The sequence below is a fragment of the Lepidothrix coronata genome, unplaced genomic scaffold, assembly GCF_001604755.1.
Source record: "Lepidothrix coronata isolate B3197 unplaced genomic scaffold, Lepidothrix_coronata-1.0 Scaffold329, whole genome shotgun sequence".
NCBI classification, from domain to species: domain Eukaryota; kingdom Metazoa; phylum Chordata; class Aves; order Passeriformes; family Pipridae; genus Lepidothrix; species Lepidothrix coronata.
In genome coordinates this window covers 120,674-137,393 of record NW_016690509.1, presented here as the reverse complement: position 1 = coordinate 137,393, position 16,720 = coordinate 120,674, and the positions used below count along the sequence as shown (strand labels likewise).

The following is a 16,720-nucleotide window of genomic DNA, read 5'->3' as shown; positions in this document are numbered from 1 at the left end:
CTGGTATCTGGTGGGTGTCAATGACTACAGACGTATCTGATGGATACAAAAAAAAAAAAATATACTTTCAATATTTTGTTAAGTGAGCTTTTAGTTTTTAAAGGAAAAGAGCCTTTTTGTCACCAGGGGTGTGTGACTTCCTGAACCAGAAGTCCCATTTATTTAATTTAGGTTCATTAATCTTCAGCCACCTCAGACAAGCTATACTCTGTACCACTGGCAGAAATGTAATCACACCAGAAAAATTACTGTTATGTACAAAAAAAAATCAAGTTTACATCACATCAGAGCCCCGGAGTGGATGCCTTGGTGCTGCTGCAGCAGAACTTTCCAGCATTGCTCCCAGACATCCCTGGACTCCACAACTTTCCTGACCTGCTCAAAACAAACCTGGGAATCACGTGTTTATCCCAGGCCTGGTTTGTCCTGGGAGCGGAACACAGCCCTTGGGTCTCCCAGAATCTTGCCTGTTGTTACTAAGCTTTTTTTTTTCCTTTAAAACCCATTCCAAGATCAGTAGTGGCAGCTCACCGAATACTTTTTTTTTGGGGGGGGAAGAGATTAAGTTCCAGAATGCAATCCCAGGAGGATTAAATATGTTTAAGGCAGCGTGGCTGAGGTTTGCAGAGGAAACCCAGGGGCAGAGCTCCCGTTTGGTACCGTACCCTGAACATCTGCTGGTCTCAGGCTGATCAGACGATTGATTTATGTGGATTTACCTGAGCATGGGGACGCTTCCCTGCATCGTGTGGGGATGAAGTTGAACTTTTCATGTGTTTTCAGAGCCTCTGAGAGGAAACTGAAGTAACGCCAACACGAAAGTTGTCTTAACGCGTGTGTGATCCAAACTAGGCTTGCAGAACTGGGCAAAGCTGACTGAAATTGCTCTCCCAGCTGTACTTTTATGGAGGTTTCTCCGAATCCTTCGTCTGACAGCAGGGAAATGTCTTGTCTGTGTGTTTATTTGGCAGGAAGTTCCACAAGAAGCTGGGCCAGCAGGCCTGGCTGGTTGCTGCTATTACTGCCACGGAGTTCCTGATCGTGGTCAAGTACGATCCCTACACGCTCACGCTTTCCCTGCCCTTCTACATCACCCAGTGCTGGATCCTGGGGATTATCCTGGTGCTCACCTGGACAGCCTGGCGCTTCTTCATCCGGTGAGTGGGGTGGGATGTGCTGCATCTGGATTTTAGGGGGCTTTGCTCGACAGCCCCTCCTCAGATGTGCTGTTGTTACTGGAGAGAAGGAGCACAGCTCTCCTGGGTGGCTGCAGCTGTTAAATGAACAGGGAGCTCTCTGTGCCTGATCCCTGGAAGTTTTCTTTCTGGATCACCTTCTCCCTGCCCGTGGAACAAGTTGGCCTTTGAGGTCCCTTCCAGCCCAAACCAGTCTGGGGTTCTGGGAAGCTTTGTGGCCCTGCCTGTGTTAGTGCTGCTGCAGGAGGAGGCAGCAGGGAAGTGCCTGACTGCACCAGTGCTCCCAGGGGAGGGAAGGTGGGAGATGGGATCGGGGTTTTATTTTCCCTCCATGCTAGACTGAGGTGTTTCCAGCTTCATTACCAGAACAGTCTGAGGTTGTCTGAGCTGTCCCAGTGTCGGGACAAGGGAGCCAAGTGATGTGTGTTTGGTTTGGATGCTGCTCTGAGCAAGTCCATGGAAAGCAGCTGCACAGGGCTCAAGGGATTGGTAGTCTTCCAGTATCAGAAGGGGCCTACAAGGAAGCTGGAGAGGGACTCTGCATATGAGGCAGTGACAGGACAAGGGGCACTGGCTTCACACTGCCAGAGGGCAGGGTTAGTTGGGATATTGGGAAGAAATCCTTCCCTGTGAGGGTGGTGAAGCCCTGGCACAGGTTGCCCAGAGAAGCTGTGGCTGCCCCATCCCTGAAAGTGTCCAAGGCCTGGTTGGAGCAACCTGGGCTGGTGGAAGGTGTCCCTACCCATGGCAGGGGGTGGGAACTGGATGGGCTTTAAGATCCCTTCCAACCCAAAGCATTCCATGACTCCTTGAACCGCAGTGATGTGTGCAGGAGACAGCAGTGGCTGTTGTGCTGTGGCAGAGGTGAGAAGAGCCAGGCCACCAGCAAGGAACACAAACCTCCAGTGCCTCAGTGCCATCAGCACTTGTAGAAACGTCAGCCGGAGGCTCCAGTGGGTTAAATTATCCCAAGGGAGCTTCATTCAGGGCAGACTTCCTTTACTGCTCGTGCTGCAGGCTGGAACTGTGTGCTGTGTGTTTGCTGCAGGGACATCACCCTGCGGTACAAGGAGATCCGGCGGCAGAAGCAGGAGCACAGGCACGAGAAGGACAAATGCCTGAGCAACGGGGACCGGCACTCGGCGCTGCTGGAGGAGCCCAACGGGAACAGACCCCGGGAGAGGAAACTCTGAGCAGCAGCCGCGGGGCTGACGGGAACTCGTGGTGCTCGAGCGGGCCTGGGGCACAGTCCCAACCTCACCCTAACTCCTAATCGTCATTGTTAGCGTTCCAGCGTGTGGGAATCCCCTGGGGGGGAAGGATGGCGCGGACACCCATCCCCCTTTCTCCTCCTGTCGTCGGAGAAGGTCTGTGTGGAGGGAAGTCAGAGCCAACACCGCACAACGGGGACCTTCAGCGGGTGCTGTGTGTCCTCCAGACCAGGTGTGGAGGCGGGGGCTCGGAGCACAGCACACAGGGATCTGCTGCTCTATTCCCGGAGTTCCACGGGGCGTTCGGGCATTAGGAACACTTGTTCTGGGCTGTACAGAGACCAGGCACGGGACATGAGTTCTTTCCTTCCTGCTGAAACTACCTGGAGCTGCGGAGGAGGATTGGGCGAAGTGTTCAGCGAGAGGAACGCGGGTGAACTGAGCCCTGTGACCGAGCTGCTCCTTGCACAGGATGAACCACACTACACTGCTGGTCCAGCCCCTCCAGGGGGGATCTGACTTGACTTCCAGCATCCTGGAGCGGCCTGTGGTAGTTTTGTGGTGTATCACAGCTCTGGGGAGACAGGCAGCTTCTCCTTAGCTCTTATTTTTAATTTCTCTTTTAGTCTTGGTCATCTCTTAAATGTAAGGGAAGGTGAAGTGAGAAAGGTCAACCTGCCTTCGCTCTGCGGAGTAAAATGTGTCACAAGCAGAAACCGGGAGTTGCTCCGTCAGTCTGAAGTTATTTGCCTTGTCCTCAGCTGGGTTTGTGTCCCCTCACCAGGACGGTCTCGCTCCTGGGCTCTGGCACACTCAGGCTCTGCCACCCTTCGTCACTGCCCTGTTCCTCCCGGGGTACCTCCAGAGTGAGGAATCTCTGAGTCCAGCTGGAAAAGCTGTTCCCTGCAGTCCCAGCCCGGCCTCTGTCCCTGTGCCACCCCCCTGCCAGCAGCAGGCCCAGACCAAGCGTGTCGTCCCCGGCACAGTGTGGCCGGGGAGGTCTGAGCATCCTGAGCCAGGCAGTGTTTCTGCTGGTGACTCAGCATCCTGGAAGAGGAATTGGAAACCTGGGCTGCTTTTTTTTTATCCCCCAGGTCGTTATTCCCAAAATGTAAGAGCCCCGGTGAGCGTGGATTCTGTACCCTCTGCTCTGAGCCCTCGCGGCGCCGTCCCGGGCACTGGTGTCACCCCGTCGCTGCTTAAATGCTCTGGTCCAATCAGGCTGCCAAAGGGTGCTTTTCCAGGGAAGTGTTTATCCAGAGGAAAATGGCACAAATGCCACAGTGTAATTCCAAGGGCGTAACCCCAGATTTTGGAAGTGGCAGGAGCTTGCAGGGCTCCTGCCTGGCGAACATCTGTGGTTTCGATCCGGTTTGGTCTCGTGTGGGAATGACAACCAACACCTGCATTTTTCCCAGCTTTGGTGTCCCAGGTACTTCCCAGCCGTAAAAAGTGGTCAATGGGCAGTGTGGAATTCTTGAATCACCGGTTGGGGTGGTGGTCAGGTGACCCAGGGGGACCTGTTACTGCACACCCTTCCCACCAGAGGGCCTGCGCTGGCATCACCCGGTGAGGAATCCCTGCTGTTCCCGAAATATCCTGGAGCTTTTTGCCCAATACAGGAAACACTGGCTCGCCTGCATCCATCTGACAGCTCCCAGGGGCAGTGTGGATCCTGCCTGTGTAATAAAGCCCTGTGTGCAGCCTGTTCCTTGGGACAGCGTGTGCCCTTGGGTCCCCTCTTGTCACCTCACACGTGGAGCTGGGGGGGCTGAGGGGGCTCGGGCTGCGTCCCCACCCCCAGCACACTGGATGGATGATGGATACTGCCCCTCCAGGTAAGGAACATGTCCAAGTTTTCTGGGAAAAAGGTGGGCTCTGATCACGGCAAACTCAGCTGGATTTAGGAATCCCTTTGTGATCACCTCGAGGTGCTCCAAGCAGCCTCATGGGGAGAAGATGAAAGGAGGCCAACAGGCCTCATGGGAATGATGTTTGGGGTGGCCTAAAATAGGACTATCCCTGTGAAGAGGGCAGAGGGGGCAGGCTCCTGCTTCCACACACAGATGTATCCAGCTCTCCTGGGTCAGGAAGCTGGAACAGGTCTGTCCCACCTGTGGTTACACCCTGCCTTCGTAATGATGTTGACCAAAGGTAAGTGTTGGCTTCAAAAGGGAGGAGTGTTTAATAGGTGAGTTGGTGCCTGTGTGAGGCTGGATAAATCCAGATGGGGCCTTTGGAGCTTTCCAAACCTCATCCCTACCCCATCCTGTCTAGAACAGCTTGGTGGGGGTCACCTTTGCCCTGAGGCTGGAGCCCTGCAGGAGGGTGCTGGATCCTGGGCTGTGCCCTGGAGGGGACACCCTGTCCTATCATTGGGGATGCAGAGGAAGTTTGGGAACTGGGAAAGGACCGTGGCCTGCTCTTTTCCAGCTACACCCAGAGGAAGGGCCAGGAAGCCCAATGGAAAGGACCCTTGGCTGCAGGATGAGGCAGCTCCCCCCAGCCAGGTGATGTTTTTGGCACAGTTGTAATTTGCTCTGTTTTTTCCCTGAAAATGAACTCCCCACCGGCAAGATTGTGGGACCATGTCCCAGTGCTGCCCTCCCTCCGGAGCAGGGAGCTGCAGCAGGGGTTGAGCCAGCCCTGTGGCTGACTGTCGTGGGTGTTCCTGGGAATTACAGCTCCTCTGGAATGTCACACTGCTCCGTGGCCCCTGAGACCACCTTTGCTCAGGGTGCGTGGGCTTTTCTCCCCGCAAAGTTGCAATTATTCCGTTTTCTCCAAGCAAAGCGATTCTCCTGCTGTCTGAAATGGCTCCTTAACGCCCTGGAAGTCACCTGGCACTTGAGGTAAGGTGGCTGAAAACATGGGTGTGAAGGCAGGGAAAGGGAAGATCCCCTGGGATGGTGTGTAGGGGCAGTGTGGCCGATGGTCACGGTGTCACAGGTGTGGTGGGCACAGAGCCTTTGGTCTCCAAACTGCCCAAGGGGCTTTTTGGGCCAAATCCCAAAAGGTTCCAACTTTTGCTGCAGAGGGAGAGGATCTGATGGGTTTTTTTCTCAGGAACATCCAGAGCCAAGACCTTGCTGGATGGCTCCAGGTGTCCCCACGGCCAGGAGGGACACAGAGCTGGAAGCTGTTTGGGACCTGAGGATTTGGCTCTGGGGTGATGATCCCACTGGCTTTGGGGGGCACTGGGAGGGGATGTGGGTCCCCATGGAGAGAAACACTCACCAGGATCCACGAGGAGGAGGAGCTGGAGATGCAGAGGTGCAGTGGGAGGGGCGAGGGGGGTCCCTGGGCAGCGGGAAGTGGGATTTGGGGAAGCCCCCTGTGCCCAGAGCTGCCTGCAGGCAGTGGAGGGTCTCTGGTGTGGGACGAGGGAGCTGGCATTGTCCCTCCACGCTCCTGGCTGGGGTTTGGGGTGGGTTTGCAGGGTTTGGGGTGATTTCTGTGGATTTTTGGGTTTTTTTTATGGCAACTTCCTAAGGAAAGCTGCCAGCCTGGGAGGCAAATCGAGAGTGAGAGACCCCTGCATCCCCTCCCTTGGGTGCCCAGGGCAGGGTAGAGCATCCCTTGCCTCCGGGCAGGGTAGAGCATCTCCCCCGCTCCGCTCTGCCCGGGGGGGGTTTGGGCCGGGTTAAGCCAAACCCCGGGGAGGGTCTGGCGAGCGCAGAGACCGCCCAGCTCATCGCACGGATGAGCGGGCAGTGCCGCCCGGCTCCGCCCCGGGCTGGGCTGGGCGAGGGAGCGGAGCCGCTCCCGGTCTGGCACGGCCGGGAAGCATCCCGGATTGGGGGGCGGGGGGGGGCGGAGATCCCGGGGCTGAGCTCCCAACCCGCAGGGACCCCCGGGCAGCGGAGAGGGGGGGCTCTGCCCGGTACCCACCGGCGGGAAGCATCCCGGGAGGGAGGAGCTCCTTGGATCCCGGGGCTGAGCTCAGGGACCCCCTGGCAGGGGAGGGGGCTCTGCCCGGTCCCCACCGCCGGCCGGGCGGACCCCGGCGGTCGCCGCGTTCCCCCCGCCGTGGGAGCGGACACCCCGAGGGTCCCCGCAGACCCCCGAGGATTTGTACCTGTCCAGGTAAAGCGCGGCGGGAGGAACCGGGGGGTGCGGGGGGTGCAGCGGTGGGGGGCCGCCGGTTTGGGTGCCCGTGGGGGTGGGATGGGTCCCCTGCGAGGGGCCGGGGAGGGCGGGGGGTGAGCGCGGAGCCCAAATCCTTGTGTTTTGGCAAGTTTGGGATGCGTCTTTTTATCTGTGCCAGGAGCGAACTCCATCCCACTTCTGTGCCCTGCGGATGGAGGCCAGGCAGGGCAGGAGGGGGATGGAAGGGGCTGGCAGAGCCCCGCCCGGGTGGGCATAGCCGCAGGACCAGTGGCACCAGCGAGCCGAGTTTAGCCCGGGCTCAGCACGCCCGGCACGGCAGGGAGGGATGGATGAGCAGGGAGATGGCTGGAACCTGGACTGGGACATTTGGGGACTGCAGCGTGCTCGGGGAGGGGTCGTACCCAGGTTGGTCCCGGTGCTCTGGGACCAGCAATTTGGTTTCTGTGCCTGCAGCCTCAGCTGGTGGTGGTGCCAAAACAGCAACCGGGTGACAAGTACCGAAGGTTGGGGGGGGACCCCCTTTTCCAGGGGGGACACGCGGCTTTGATGCTGTTTCTCTCTCCTCATCGAGCTGTTTTATTGCCCCTCCAAGCAGGAAAAGGAACCCAAGGTCTGCAGCAGCTCCCAAGGAAAACAAAGCTGCCCTGGCCCTGAGTATTAGGATGTTAGGATGGATGGAGGGGGCTCTGCACCCTGTTCTGGGACTCTGCACCCTGTTCTGGGGCTCTCTACCCCAAACCAGGGCTCTGCACCCTGGTCTTGAGGTCTGTGGGTAAGAAATCCACCTATCCCTGAGCTGCCGGCGGCGGGAGAATGGTGCCAGTTCCTTCCAAATCCCTCAGGTTTGATTTCCCAGGATTTTGAGCAGCAGGTCAGGGGGATGTCAGAGCAGCTCAGTGAAACGCTCCAGGGAAGAGCTTGGTTTACAAAAAAAGCCATGAATCCTTCCCCGAGCACCTCCACCTCCGTTTCCTCGCTCGGGAGAGGTTGATGCTGTTTTCCTAACAGGAAAATACCTCTGGATTTCGTCCTAGAACTGAGCACCGCAGTCTCTTTCCGGGTGATGCCTCGGAAATCTGCTTAACTTGCTGCTTAGAGAAGGAGGGTTTGAGGGGAGAAGCTCTGAAAGAAAAGGAAAATCAGAAATTCTTTTTGATTTCCAAGAGAAATTGGGAAGAGATGGAGGAGCTTTGTCCTCCTGCAGGAAGAGTCGGTCGTGAAAACTTTGCTGTTTTCGTATTAAAAAAACCCAAACACTGGGAAATGTGGAAAGGAGCGAAGCCCCTTGCTTGGGCATGGGAGCTTTTCAGGGCACAAAAAGAGGTGGCAAGTCTCCATCGTGTTGCTGTGTTTGGATGCCAGTTTTCAGCACCAAGCAGCAGAGCATCCCTCTAGCTGAGCTCAGCCCGTGTGTGACACGAGTTCAGCACGTTCTCAGCCGGGTTATTCCTGTTTTATCGATTGCCTGGGGAGGTTTGTGCCGGTGGGAGGAGGCTGGGGAGGAGCTGGGCATCTCCCAGCCCCACCTCAGCCTCGCTGTCCCTTTGGGTTGCATTTAGGACCCCCCCTCCTCCTGTTAACCCAAAAATGGGCCACGTGTCCCTGCAGAGGGTCCCCAGCCAGGCCAGGCCAGCACAGCTCATATTTTCCTCTGTAATACACTGACAGCCCCACCTTTGCCTGTTAAAATCCAAGCCTGGATGGTTTTGGGGAGGGTTGATCGCCCCACAGTGCTTGAAGCTGGAAAGTGAGACCCAAATATTGCGGGATCATCCGTCTGAGGCCAACCCAGCTCCTTCTCCCCTGCCATGAGTAGGCTTTGGGGCTGTGGAAATTCTGGAGAGGGGCTGGGGGGCTCTGAGGGGGGTGGGGAGAGGGTTTAGATGCAGTGCTGAGGTTGGGGGTCTGTGGGATCACGTCAGCATCCCATGGGCTGTGATTTCCTGGCTCGGATGCCAGGGAGCATTCTGGGTGTTTTGGGGGATCCCAAACCCCCTTTGTACAGCAGGAAATAGTTGTCCTGGATAAATCCCCTTTGGCATCCGTGGTGCCTTCACTGGGATCTGCCTGGAGGAGCAGCTTCCCTCCATTAGGATGGATCTCTTGTATGACTCGACTGGGAAACCCCTTCACGGGGGGAAGGTGGCGGAGCTTTCCCACCGCAGGAGCTGATTCCTGGGGAATGGCATCACCTGCAGCAACCCCAAAACTGGGGAGTGGGACTGCCCCCCTCACCTGGGGCCAGGGCAGAGCCTCGGGAGAGTCTGGCAAACTGCAGCAGGAGAAGGAAGATTTAAGCTGGAAAAGCAGCAAAGGGCTTTAAGGGCTGCGGGAGGGAGGACATTCTGGTTGGGAATGTCACCCACTAAACACTCCCGAGGCAAATCGAGCGGCTCTGCCTCTTCCCAAGTGGTTTCCATCCCTCCTCCAGCTCCTGCCGCCGGCTGAGAGGCTTCAGCGCCTTTGCTCAGCGCCTGGAAGAGGAGCCAAGGCCGGGAGCAGCGGAGGGGGAGCAGTGATGGAACGCTCGCTGCAGGAAAATCACAAGGCGTTCGATTTTTGAACGATTTGCCTTCACCCCGACGCCGTGTCTCGCGCATTCCAGGCTGTCCCGCTCGCAGGGAGCGTTTGCCATGGACACCACCGGGCACGTCAGCAGATCCCGCTTCAGCGGTGAGTCCTCCCGAGAGAGCCCGGGGAGGGTTTGGGGCAGTGCTGGCCGGGCTCACACCGAGGTCTTTTTTGGGAGGGATGGCTGGTCCTCGCTGCTTCCCACCGGGAGAACCCTGTGCCCCACACGCCTGTGGGATTTTGTTTACTAAAACGTGGGCAAAACCCTTAAAGCCTCCAAGATATGGGGTTTAGTTTCCTAAAACGTGGGTAAAACCCTTAAAGCCCCCAAGTTTTAATGCTCAGCCCTCGGAAAGGGGCAGGAGTGAGGAGGAAGCAGGTTGCGGTTCAACTGGGATTTTTGTACCTGGAGTTATTCAGAAGCAGGCGCCAGTAAAGGATTATTCTGCCAGTTTTATTTTTATTCTCGAGTTTTGCCCCTCTGTCGTAGCAGGAGCCTGGGAACTCTGGCACGGGAAACCTCTGACTTCTTCCCCCAGCATCCTTAACCGGGATGCAGGGATAAATCAGAGTCCTTATGGGGTTTGGGAGAGGTGGAGGAAGCAGGGCCTGGCTCCTACCCCGAGGTTTAACCCCCGAGATCCCTCTGGGCTGCTCCCGGGATCCGGATTAGGTGCTTTGGATGCAGATAGTCAGTTCCTTCTGCTCATCCTTTCTCTGTTCCTGCCGGAGGAGGGCTGGGGGGAGCAGCAGGTTGTGCCTGTGCTCGGATGCGATGTGGGAGTTCAGCCCGGCTTTGGGCTTTTTCCGGCTCCGAAGGAGGGAGCGCCGCGCCGCGATGCCGGAGGGCTCCCCGGCAGCGCTCTGGGATGAGAAATCCTTTCTTTTCCCGCTGTTTTTGCGCTCCCCGGAGCGGTCGGTGTCGGTTCCGCGCGGGAGTGATGGAGGCTGGTGCAATGCAGCAGGAACCGCTCGCTGGAGCATCGCTGCCCAGCCCGGCGCTCCCTCCCCGCTCGCTCCAGCAGCACCCGGGGGGCTCTGCCCCCGTTTCCAGCAGCCTTTGGGTTTGGTTTTCCCCCTATTTCTGGATTTTCCTGGCATCCCCAGCCCGCGGGGACCCAGGCGGCAGCGAGGGCGATGCAGATGCGCACGGGGCACATCTGTCGGTGGGACGGAGCCGCAGCTGGCGAAGGGACCCCCGGCACCCCGGGAGCGATGCAGCCACTCGCTGGGAAGCGGGGCTGGGAAGCAGGAGCACGTCACCTCCCGAAAAAGCCAAGCCAGGACTGTCATTTTTTTGGCTGGCAAAGCCGCTGCCTGACCCGGGTGGGAGCTGTGGTTTATCCCCCCCCTTGGCCCATCCCGTCCTCGGAGCTTGGAGCCGAGTTCCTGGCGTGGAAGCGGCTGGGGCTGAAGGCTCAGCCCGGGGGTCGTGACGAGCTCACGGAGCCCCTTGTCCCCTCCAGTGGCCTCCAGCCCGCCGCGGTGGGAGATCGGGCTCTACGCCGCCGGCGCCTTGGCGCTGCTGGGAATCGCAGCCATCAACCTCTGGAAGCTCTGGCGCTCCGGCAGCTACCCGGCCCCTTCCCCCTTCCCGAACTATGACTACCGGTACCTGGAGCAGAAGTACGGAGCCGCGTACCCGGACGTCAGGCACAAGGTAAAAGGGGGGAAAGCCGGGTTGGTCTCCTTCCCTTTGCGACGTGTGGGATGCTGGAAGGGTGAAAATATCTCCTGGCTCCCAGCGGGAACGGCCACGGGCGGCGACCCGGTGCTGGTGGAGCGTTTGGGGGGGATCGGCGGAGCTGGGAGCTGCGGGAGGCACCGGGCTCGCTGCCGCGGCAGCTTGGGGCCAGGCAGGGGCCGGGAGGCATCCAAAGAGGCGCCGGAGAAGCCCAGCTGGAGGGACGGGATGGCATCGCCTGGTTTCCTTTCCCTGGCAGCGAGGGCTGGCCCCGGGCTCACAGCGGACGCCGGGTCAGAGCGCTGCCAGCCGCAGGAGCAGCCTGAGGGCAGAGGACACCTTGGAGAGCATCCAGGAGCTGGGCAGCCTGGAGCTGATGGGCAGAGACCTGGGCCTGGCCCACTACGGCCCCCTGAAGAAATCCATCTCGGCCGACTCCCTCAACTCCATCTCGTCCATCGGGAACAACTTCGGGCAGGATTTCACGGTGGGGCAGGTGGAGGTGTCCATGGAGTACGACGGGAAGGCGGCCGCCCTGCACGTGACGCTGCTGCAGGGCAAGGACCTGCTGGAGAAGGAGGACGCGCGGTTCGAGTCCTGCTTCATGCGGATCAGCCTCCTCCCGGCCGAGCAGATCGTCGGCATCTCCCGGGTGAGTCCCCCCCAGGCCCCCCGCGGAACCCCGGCGTGGGATTTTGGGTGGCAGCATCCCTTGGGCACACTCCCCAGGGCAGTGGTGGGGGTTTGTTTGGGAGCAGGGAGCTCCGGACACATCAGGACCGGGTGCGGTCGGCACGGGATTTTGGGGGTTTCAGCTTCCCGAGGCAGTGGGAAGTTTGGGGGTTGGGGTTAGGAGACTTTCAGGCATGCCAGGGCTGGATATGGTTGGCATGGGATTTTGGGGATCTCAGCTTCCCAGGGCAGTGACAGGGGTTTGGGAACAGGAAGCTCCCGGTGCGTCGGGACTGGATGCAGTTGGCACAGGATTTTGGGGGGTGTCCCAGGTGGGTTTGCACATCAGAGGCTTGGCAGAGGCAGAGGTGTCTCCCCTTTGGCTGGGATTTGGGCTGACTTTGTCATCTCCGAGTGTGGCTGGTGGCAGGTTATCCTACTTGAATTGCCCTGCTCCAAGTGCCGGGGATGCTGTGGGAGGTGGAAGAAGTGGCCTGGGGTGAAACTTGGGGGGCAGTGGCAGTTTGGGCAGGTGCTCTTAATGTCTTGCCATGGTCCCACAGCCCACCTGAGTCCTCACAGCCCCCCTGAGTCCCCAGAGGCCCTGCAATCCCTCTCCTTGCCACAGCTTTTCCCTCTCCATGCAGAAAGATCCATGTGGCTGCAATGTCAGGTCCACCACCGGGGGTGGATTTGGGGCAAAACTTCTCTTTTTAAGCGCCCCTCAGAAAGCAGGAGCCTCAGTTTTCCTTCAGCAGCTGCTTTTTGGAGAGCTCAGGGTCAGCCAGTTTGATTTAACCGAGATATTTATTTGGAATCTTCATCCCACCAAGAAACCCCTCAGTGGGGGGGAATGAGGTGTCGCTCCGTGCACACAAACCCTCTGCTGCCTCCAAAATATTTCCACAGAGCCCTTTTAGACCATTTTTCCATCCAGATCTCAGGCTCTTCGTTTTTGCTCTGGAGGTATTTATTATTTAGCATCATTATTTATAATTCACCAGCACTCTGTCCTCAGCTGCCCCCAGGCCACAGATGAAGGCCCAGTCGGAGCTTTTGGTGTTGCTTATGGAGGGGTTTGAAAAAACAGCTTTGGGATCAACACCTTCAGGATGGGCCCCTGGAGCTGCTGCTGCCTCTGCTCCCAGGGAATGATGTGGCACGGGGACAGTGTCAGCCAAAAGGCACCATTCCCATTGGGCACATCCAGGGATTGGTTCAGCTCCGTCTCGGAGTGGGGTTGGGAATTACACCCCCTCAGCAAAATCCTGGAGCCCGATGTGGCCAAGCCAGATGCACATCCAAGCTCTCAGGGTGCCTGGATGGATCTGAGAGCACCAGACCAACCTCAATTTTTTTAATTAAAAGAATTAACAGGCGCTGGGGGCAGGTCACAGCCCTGATTTTTGCCCCAGTGGCTGAGTGGCTGCTGGGGTGGGGTGGGAAATAACTCATCCCCGTGGAGGCTAGGACCCCCCAGCTCCATCAGGCCGGGGATGCCCTCCCTGACTTCGTTGTTCTCGGGGATGCCCTCGCCCCCCGAGGCCACGAGCTCCTCGCAGCTCCCATGAGGAGAGACAAGGTGGGTCTTGCACGTAGCCCCTAAACCCGAGGGGTGCCAGGGCAATCCCTCCTTCCCGTGGCAGATCCAGAGGAGCGCCTACGCCGTGGCCTTCGACGAGCGTTTCTCCATCCCGCTGGACCCGGCGGCGCTGGAGGAGAACAGCCTGCGCTTCTCCGTCTTCGGCATCGACGAGGACGAGAGGAGCGTCAGCACCGGCGTGGCCGAGCTCAAGCTCTCCGACCTGGACCTGGCCACGCGCCCCTTCAACGCCTGGCTCTACCTGCAGGACATGAGCAAGGTGAGCGGGGCCGGGGGGGTGCCCCGTCTCCCACCTCGGGTCTCGGGGGGGGGGCTCCCAGGGGTCGGTGGGTGACGGGGCGTTGTGTCCCGCAGCCCGTGGACACGGTGGGGGAGATCCTGCTCTCCCTGAGCTACCTGCCCACGGCCGAGCGGCTCACGGTGGTGGTGGTCAAGGCCAAGAACCTCGTGTGGACCAACGGCAAGGTGACCGCAGGTGAGCGGGCTGGGGGGGGCCGGGCGGGCACGGGGGGCCCGTGGTGGGCTGAGGTTTGCCCTGGTTTGCGCCAGTGACCACACAGATCTTTACTGGAGCGGCTCCCGCTGAGGAAGGGCCACTAGAGAGGGTCCCCCCTCTTTCTCCACGTCCCTGGGGACACGTGTGACTGACCCTGGGGACACGTGTGACTGACCCTGGGGTCTCTCCCCCACCTCTCGAGCAGATCCCTTCGTCAAGGTGTACCTGCTGCAGGACGGGAGGAAGATCAGCAAGAAGAAGACGGCGGTGAAGAGGGGGGACACCAACCCCGTGTTCAACGAGGCCATGATCTTCTCCGTGCCGGCCATCGTGCTCCAGGTCTGGCCCAGCTCGGGGCACATCCCACCGCTCCTCGAGCTCCCCAGATCCTCCAGTGGGGAGTTCCAGGAGGATGAGGGGTTCTGGGGGGATCCTGGGAGCTGTGGGGGCCAGGGGTGTGCAGGGATGGTTTGGGGGTGTATGAGTGGGGCAGGGCATGGAGCAGACATGGGGAGGGGCTTTTAGGGGGATGTGGGTGTGGGTGACTTTTGGGGGATTGGTGGGGGGACTGTTTGGAGGGGATGTGGATGTGTGGAAGTGGCTGGTGGGGGGGATGCGTGTGGGGGACTCTTGTGGGGGGATGTAGATGTGTGGGCTGGGATATAAGGTGTGCATATGTATGGGGGGGTGGTTGTGTATGTGGACAGGGGCATATCTGGATTTAGGGGATGTGGGGAAAAATAGGAGGATGTTTAAGTATGGGGGTATTAGAGGGTGTGTATATATAGTGGCATGGGGGGATTTGGGGGAGGTTTCGAGTGCAGGGAGTGGGTTTGAAGAGGGTGGGGGCACAGAGGGCTGTACGTGGGGTACAGCTGTTTTGGGGGTGAATTTATGGGGTGGAGGGAGTATGGACGGTCTGGCACTATGTGTGTGTGTGTGCACTTGGGAAGAGCACAGGGATACGTGTCCGGGCTGGGGGCCGGCGTGTGGTGACACCCCCGAGCCCCCCAGGAGCTGTCCCTGCGCGTGACGGTGGCCGAGAGCGGCGAGGACGGACGCGGGGACAACACGGGCCACGTGCTCATCGGCCCCACCGCCAGCGGGATGGGCACCACGCACTGGAACCAGATGCTGGCCACGCTGAGGAAGCCCGTGTCCATGTGGCACCCACTCCGCAGGAATTAGGGGGGCTCCTGGGGGGGGCTGCACCCCGACGCCGGCTCTGCCGGGCACCGCAGGGCCCGGAGCCGCCGGGCAGGGGCTGAGCAGGACTCTGTGACACCCCAAAGGCCGAGCTGCCGGCACCTCAGAGGGGCAGCTCCTGCCTAAAACACCCCGAGGATGGGTGGAGCGACTCTGTGGCTTCATCTCTGCCCTCCTGGGTCCCCCACACGTGGGGACTGACGGACAGACCCGCTGGCAAGGAGCCCAGATGGACCAAAACCAGCCAGAACCTCCCCAGACGGCTGGGCTGAGCATCCCAGCGGCCTCAAAATCGGTGGAATCCTCAAACACGGACCCTAAGGCTGCACGGGAGAGGGGGGATTCCTTTGGAATGTGGGGTTTTCTGAGGGGGGTGATAAATGCCAGCATGGTGTGGCTCCTCTCGGCGAGAGCGGCAATCCTGGGGGGATTTTTAAGAGGGATTTCGGCGTGTCGTGCTGGGGACAGAATGTTTCCAGTGAGAACGGAGAAAGGGAGCAATAAGAGCAGAAAAAGCAATTGTTATTACATATGGCTTCTCCTTCCATCTGTTTTCCCACGCAGTAAATCCCTGCCCGTCTCCGCTGGCTGCAAGGAGGGGGCTGGACTTGGTTTCCAAGCTCTGGGGTTTGAGGGTGACAGGCAGAGGGCTCCGCTGGAGCCCCTCGTGGCAGGGGATGCCCTGGGGCCGCATCCCCCCTTGCCTGCAGCCTCGGCTTTTCCCTGCCTGCAGGATGCTGGTGGGGAGCCAGGCTGGGAAAGCTGGGGGCCGTGTGCCAGGAAAGCAGCGCCGCAGGGCGAGCACACACTGGGATGTGGCTGCCTGGGGGAAAAAAGTGGGAATGAGCCATTTAGCCGTTTTCCCCCCATTAAAGGTGACTGCGAGGTGAGTTATCCCGTGAGCTGGTGACACTTTTCCCTTCTCGTCTGTCCTGCCTGACCTTGGCTTTGGGACAGGGCTGTGATGTCCCTGTTCCGTCACACCCCTCTGCTCCGGCTCCTTTCCCGTACGTGCCCGTCTCCGCTCACTGATGCCCAGATTTCCCTCTCCCATGCTCCATCTCCTCCTCCTCCCCACCTTCCCCTCCAGGAGCCCCCCTGTCCCATCTGCTGCCAGGTGAGTTGGTGCCATCGCTCCGTGGCTGACGCACGGCCGGCCCCAGGCACCGAGGCACGAGCCAAGGATGGAGGGGCTGGAAGGATGAGCTTTTCTGAAGGCTTTTTTGGGAAGTTGTTCACAGCCAGTACTCACAGGCCCCGAGCTTTGGGGGGAAAATTTTCTTATTAGCTACCGCAGCCAGCTTTTGGGAAGAGACAGACACAGAGATCCTTGGCTGTCCTGCAGCTCCTGCCGAGTGCTGAGCCTTGCTCGGGATGAGGTGAGTGACTTCCACAGGTTCTGGAATCACCCCGGGCAACATCGGTGATGTTCAGCCCCAAAATGATGGGGAACATGTGGTTTGGGGCTGTTTATTGTGCCCCTCTCTGGACATTCCTCTTTCAAGGCACCTCAGCACCTTTTCCTTCATCCTGAGGGCAAAAAAACGCTGCTGGAGCTATTTTTGGGGAGGACGGGTGGACCCTGTGAGTGGGACTGGAGCCAGCAAGGAGAGGGGATAGGGCAGGGGCTGTGTGGGGATGGAGAGAGGCTTTGGAAATGGGGATCAACTGGCAAGAAGCAATGTGAGAGATGGATTAGTTTGGGGGTACAGGATTGGGAGAAGGCCTGGGAGGGACACGAGGCTCCCTCCTGCCTTTGCTGCTGTGGGGTTCCCAGCGGATCTTGGTGTCCCAGGAGCTCCCCATGCCCATCCCAATGCAAGCCCAGAGCAGGGCTGAGCCCCCTGCCAAGCCCCTCTCCTGGGTGTGAGGGGATGGGACAGCCCCGAGGGGTTTGGGCTGTGCTGGCTGTGGTGTGGACACACCGGGTCACTCCAAGCAGTGCCAGAGGATTGCTGGGCTGGCACCCAT

General features: G+C 59.2%; 2 protein-coding genes across 4 annotated transcripts in view; both read left to right on the top strand.

Moving 5' to 3' along the window:
- The window catches only part of PTDSS2 (phosphatidylserine synthase 2), a 32,229-nt gene extending 29,106 nt beyond the window's left edge, over positions 1-3,123 (top strand). For both annotated transcript variants that reach the window (XM_017838260.1, XM_017838261.1), the window contains exons 11-12: positions 972-1,157; positions 2,245-3,123. In XM_017838260.1, the coding sequence (XP_017693749.1) occupies positions 972-1,157; positions 2,245-2,389 (331 nt within the window). In that variant the 3' untranslated portion in view covers positions 2,390-3,123. The remainder of the gene's footprint in view (positions 1-971; positions 1,158-2,244) is intronic.
- Positions 3,124-6,274: 3,151 nt separating this feature from the next.
- On the top strand, positions 6,275-16,720 carry SYT12 (synaptotagmin 12). 2 transcript variants are annotated; one of them, XM_017838264.1, is made up of 8 exons: positions 6,275-6,493; positions 9,123-9,190; positions 10,555-10,748; positions 11,032-11,424; positions 13,091-13,306; positions 13,402-13,522; positions 13,749-13,882; positions 14,558-16,720. In XM_017838264.1, the coding sequence occupies exons 2-8, from the start codon at positions 9,151-9,153 to the stop codon at positions 14,729-14,731; spliced, it is 1,272 nt and encodes a 423-aa protein (XP_017693753.1). In that variant the 5' UTR covers positions 6,275-6,493; positions 9,123-9,150; the 3' UTR covers positions 14,732-16,720. The 2 variants fall into 2 exon arrangements, with proteins under 2 accessions (XP_017693753.1, XP_017693752.1); XM_017838263.1 differs by having other exon boundaries at positions 8,949-9,190.

Bases quoted from the DNA above. Each gene is read 5' to 3' on its own strand.
- SYT12 (XM_017838264.1), top strand. From the start codon at position 9,151: ATGGACACCACCGGGCACGTCAGCAGATCCCGCTTCAGCG. The intron at 13,523-13,748 runs GTGAGCGGGCTG...CCTCTCGAGCAG, and splicing joins CAACGGCAAGGTGACCGCAG to ATCCCTTCGTCAAGGTGTAC. The intron at 13,883-14,557 runs GTCTGGCCCAGC...CGAGCCCCCCAG, and splicing joins TGCCGGCCATCGTGCTCCAG to GAGCTGTCCCTGCGCGTGAC.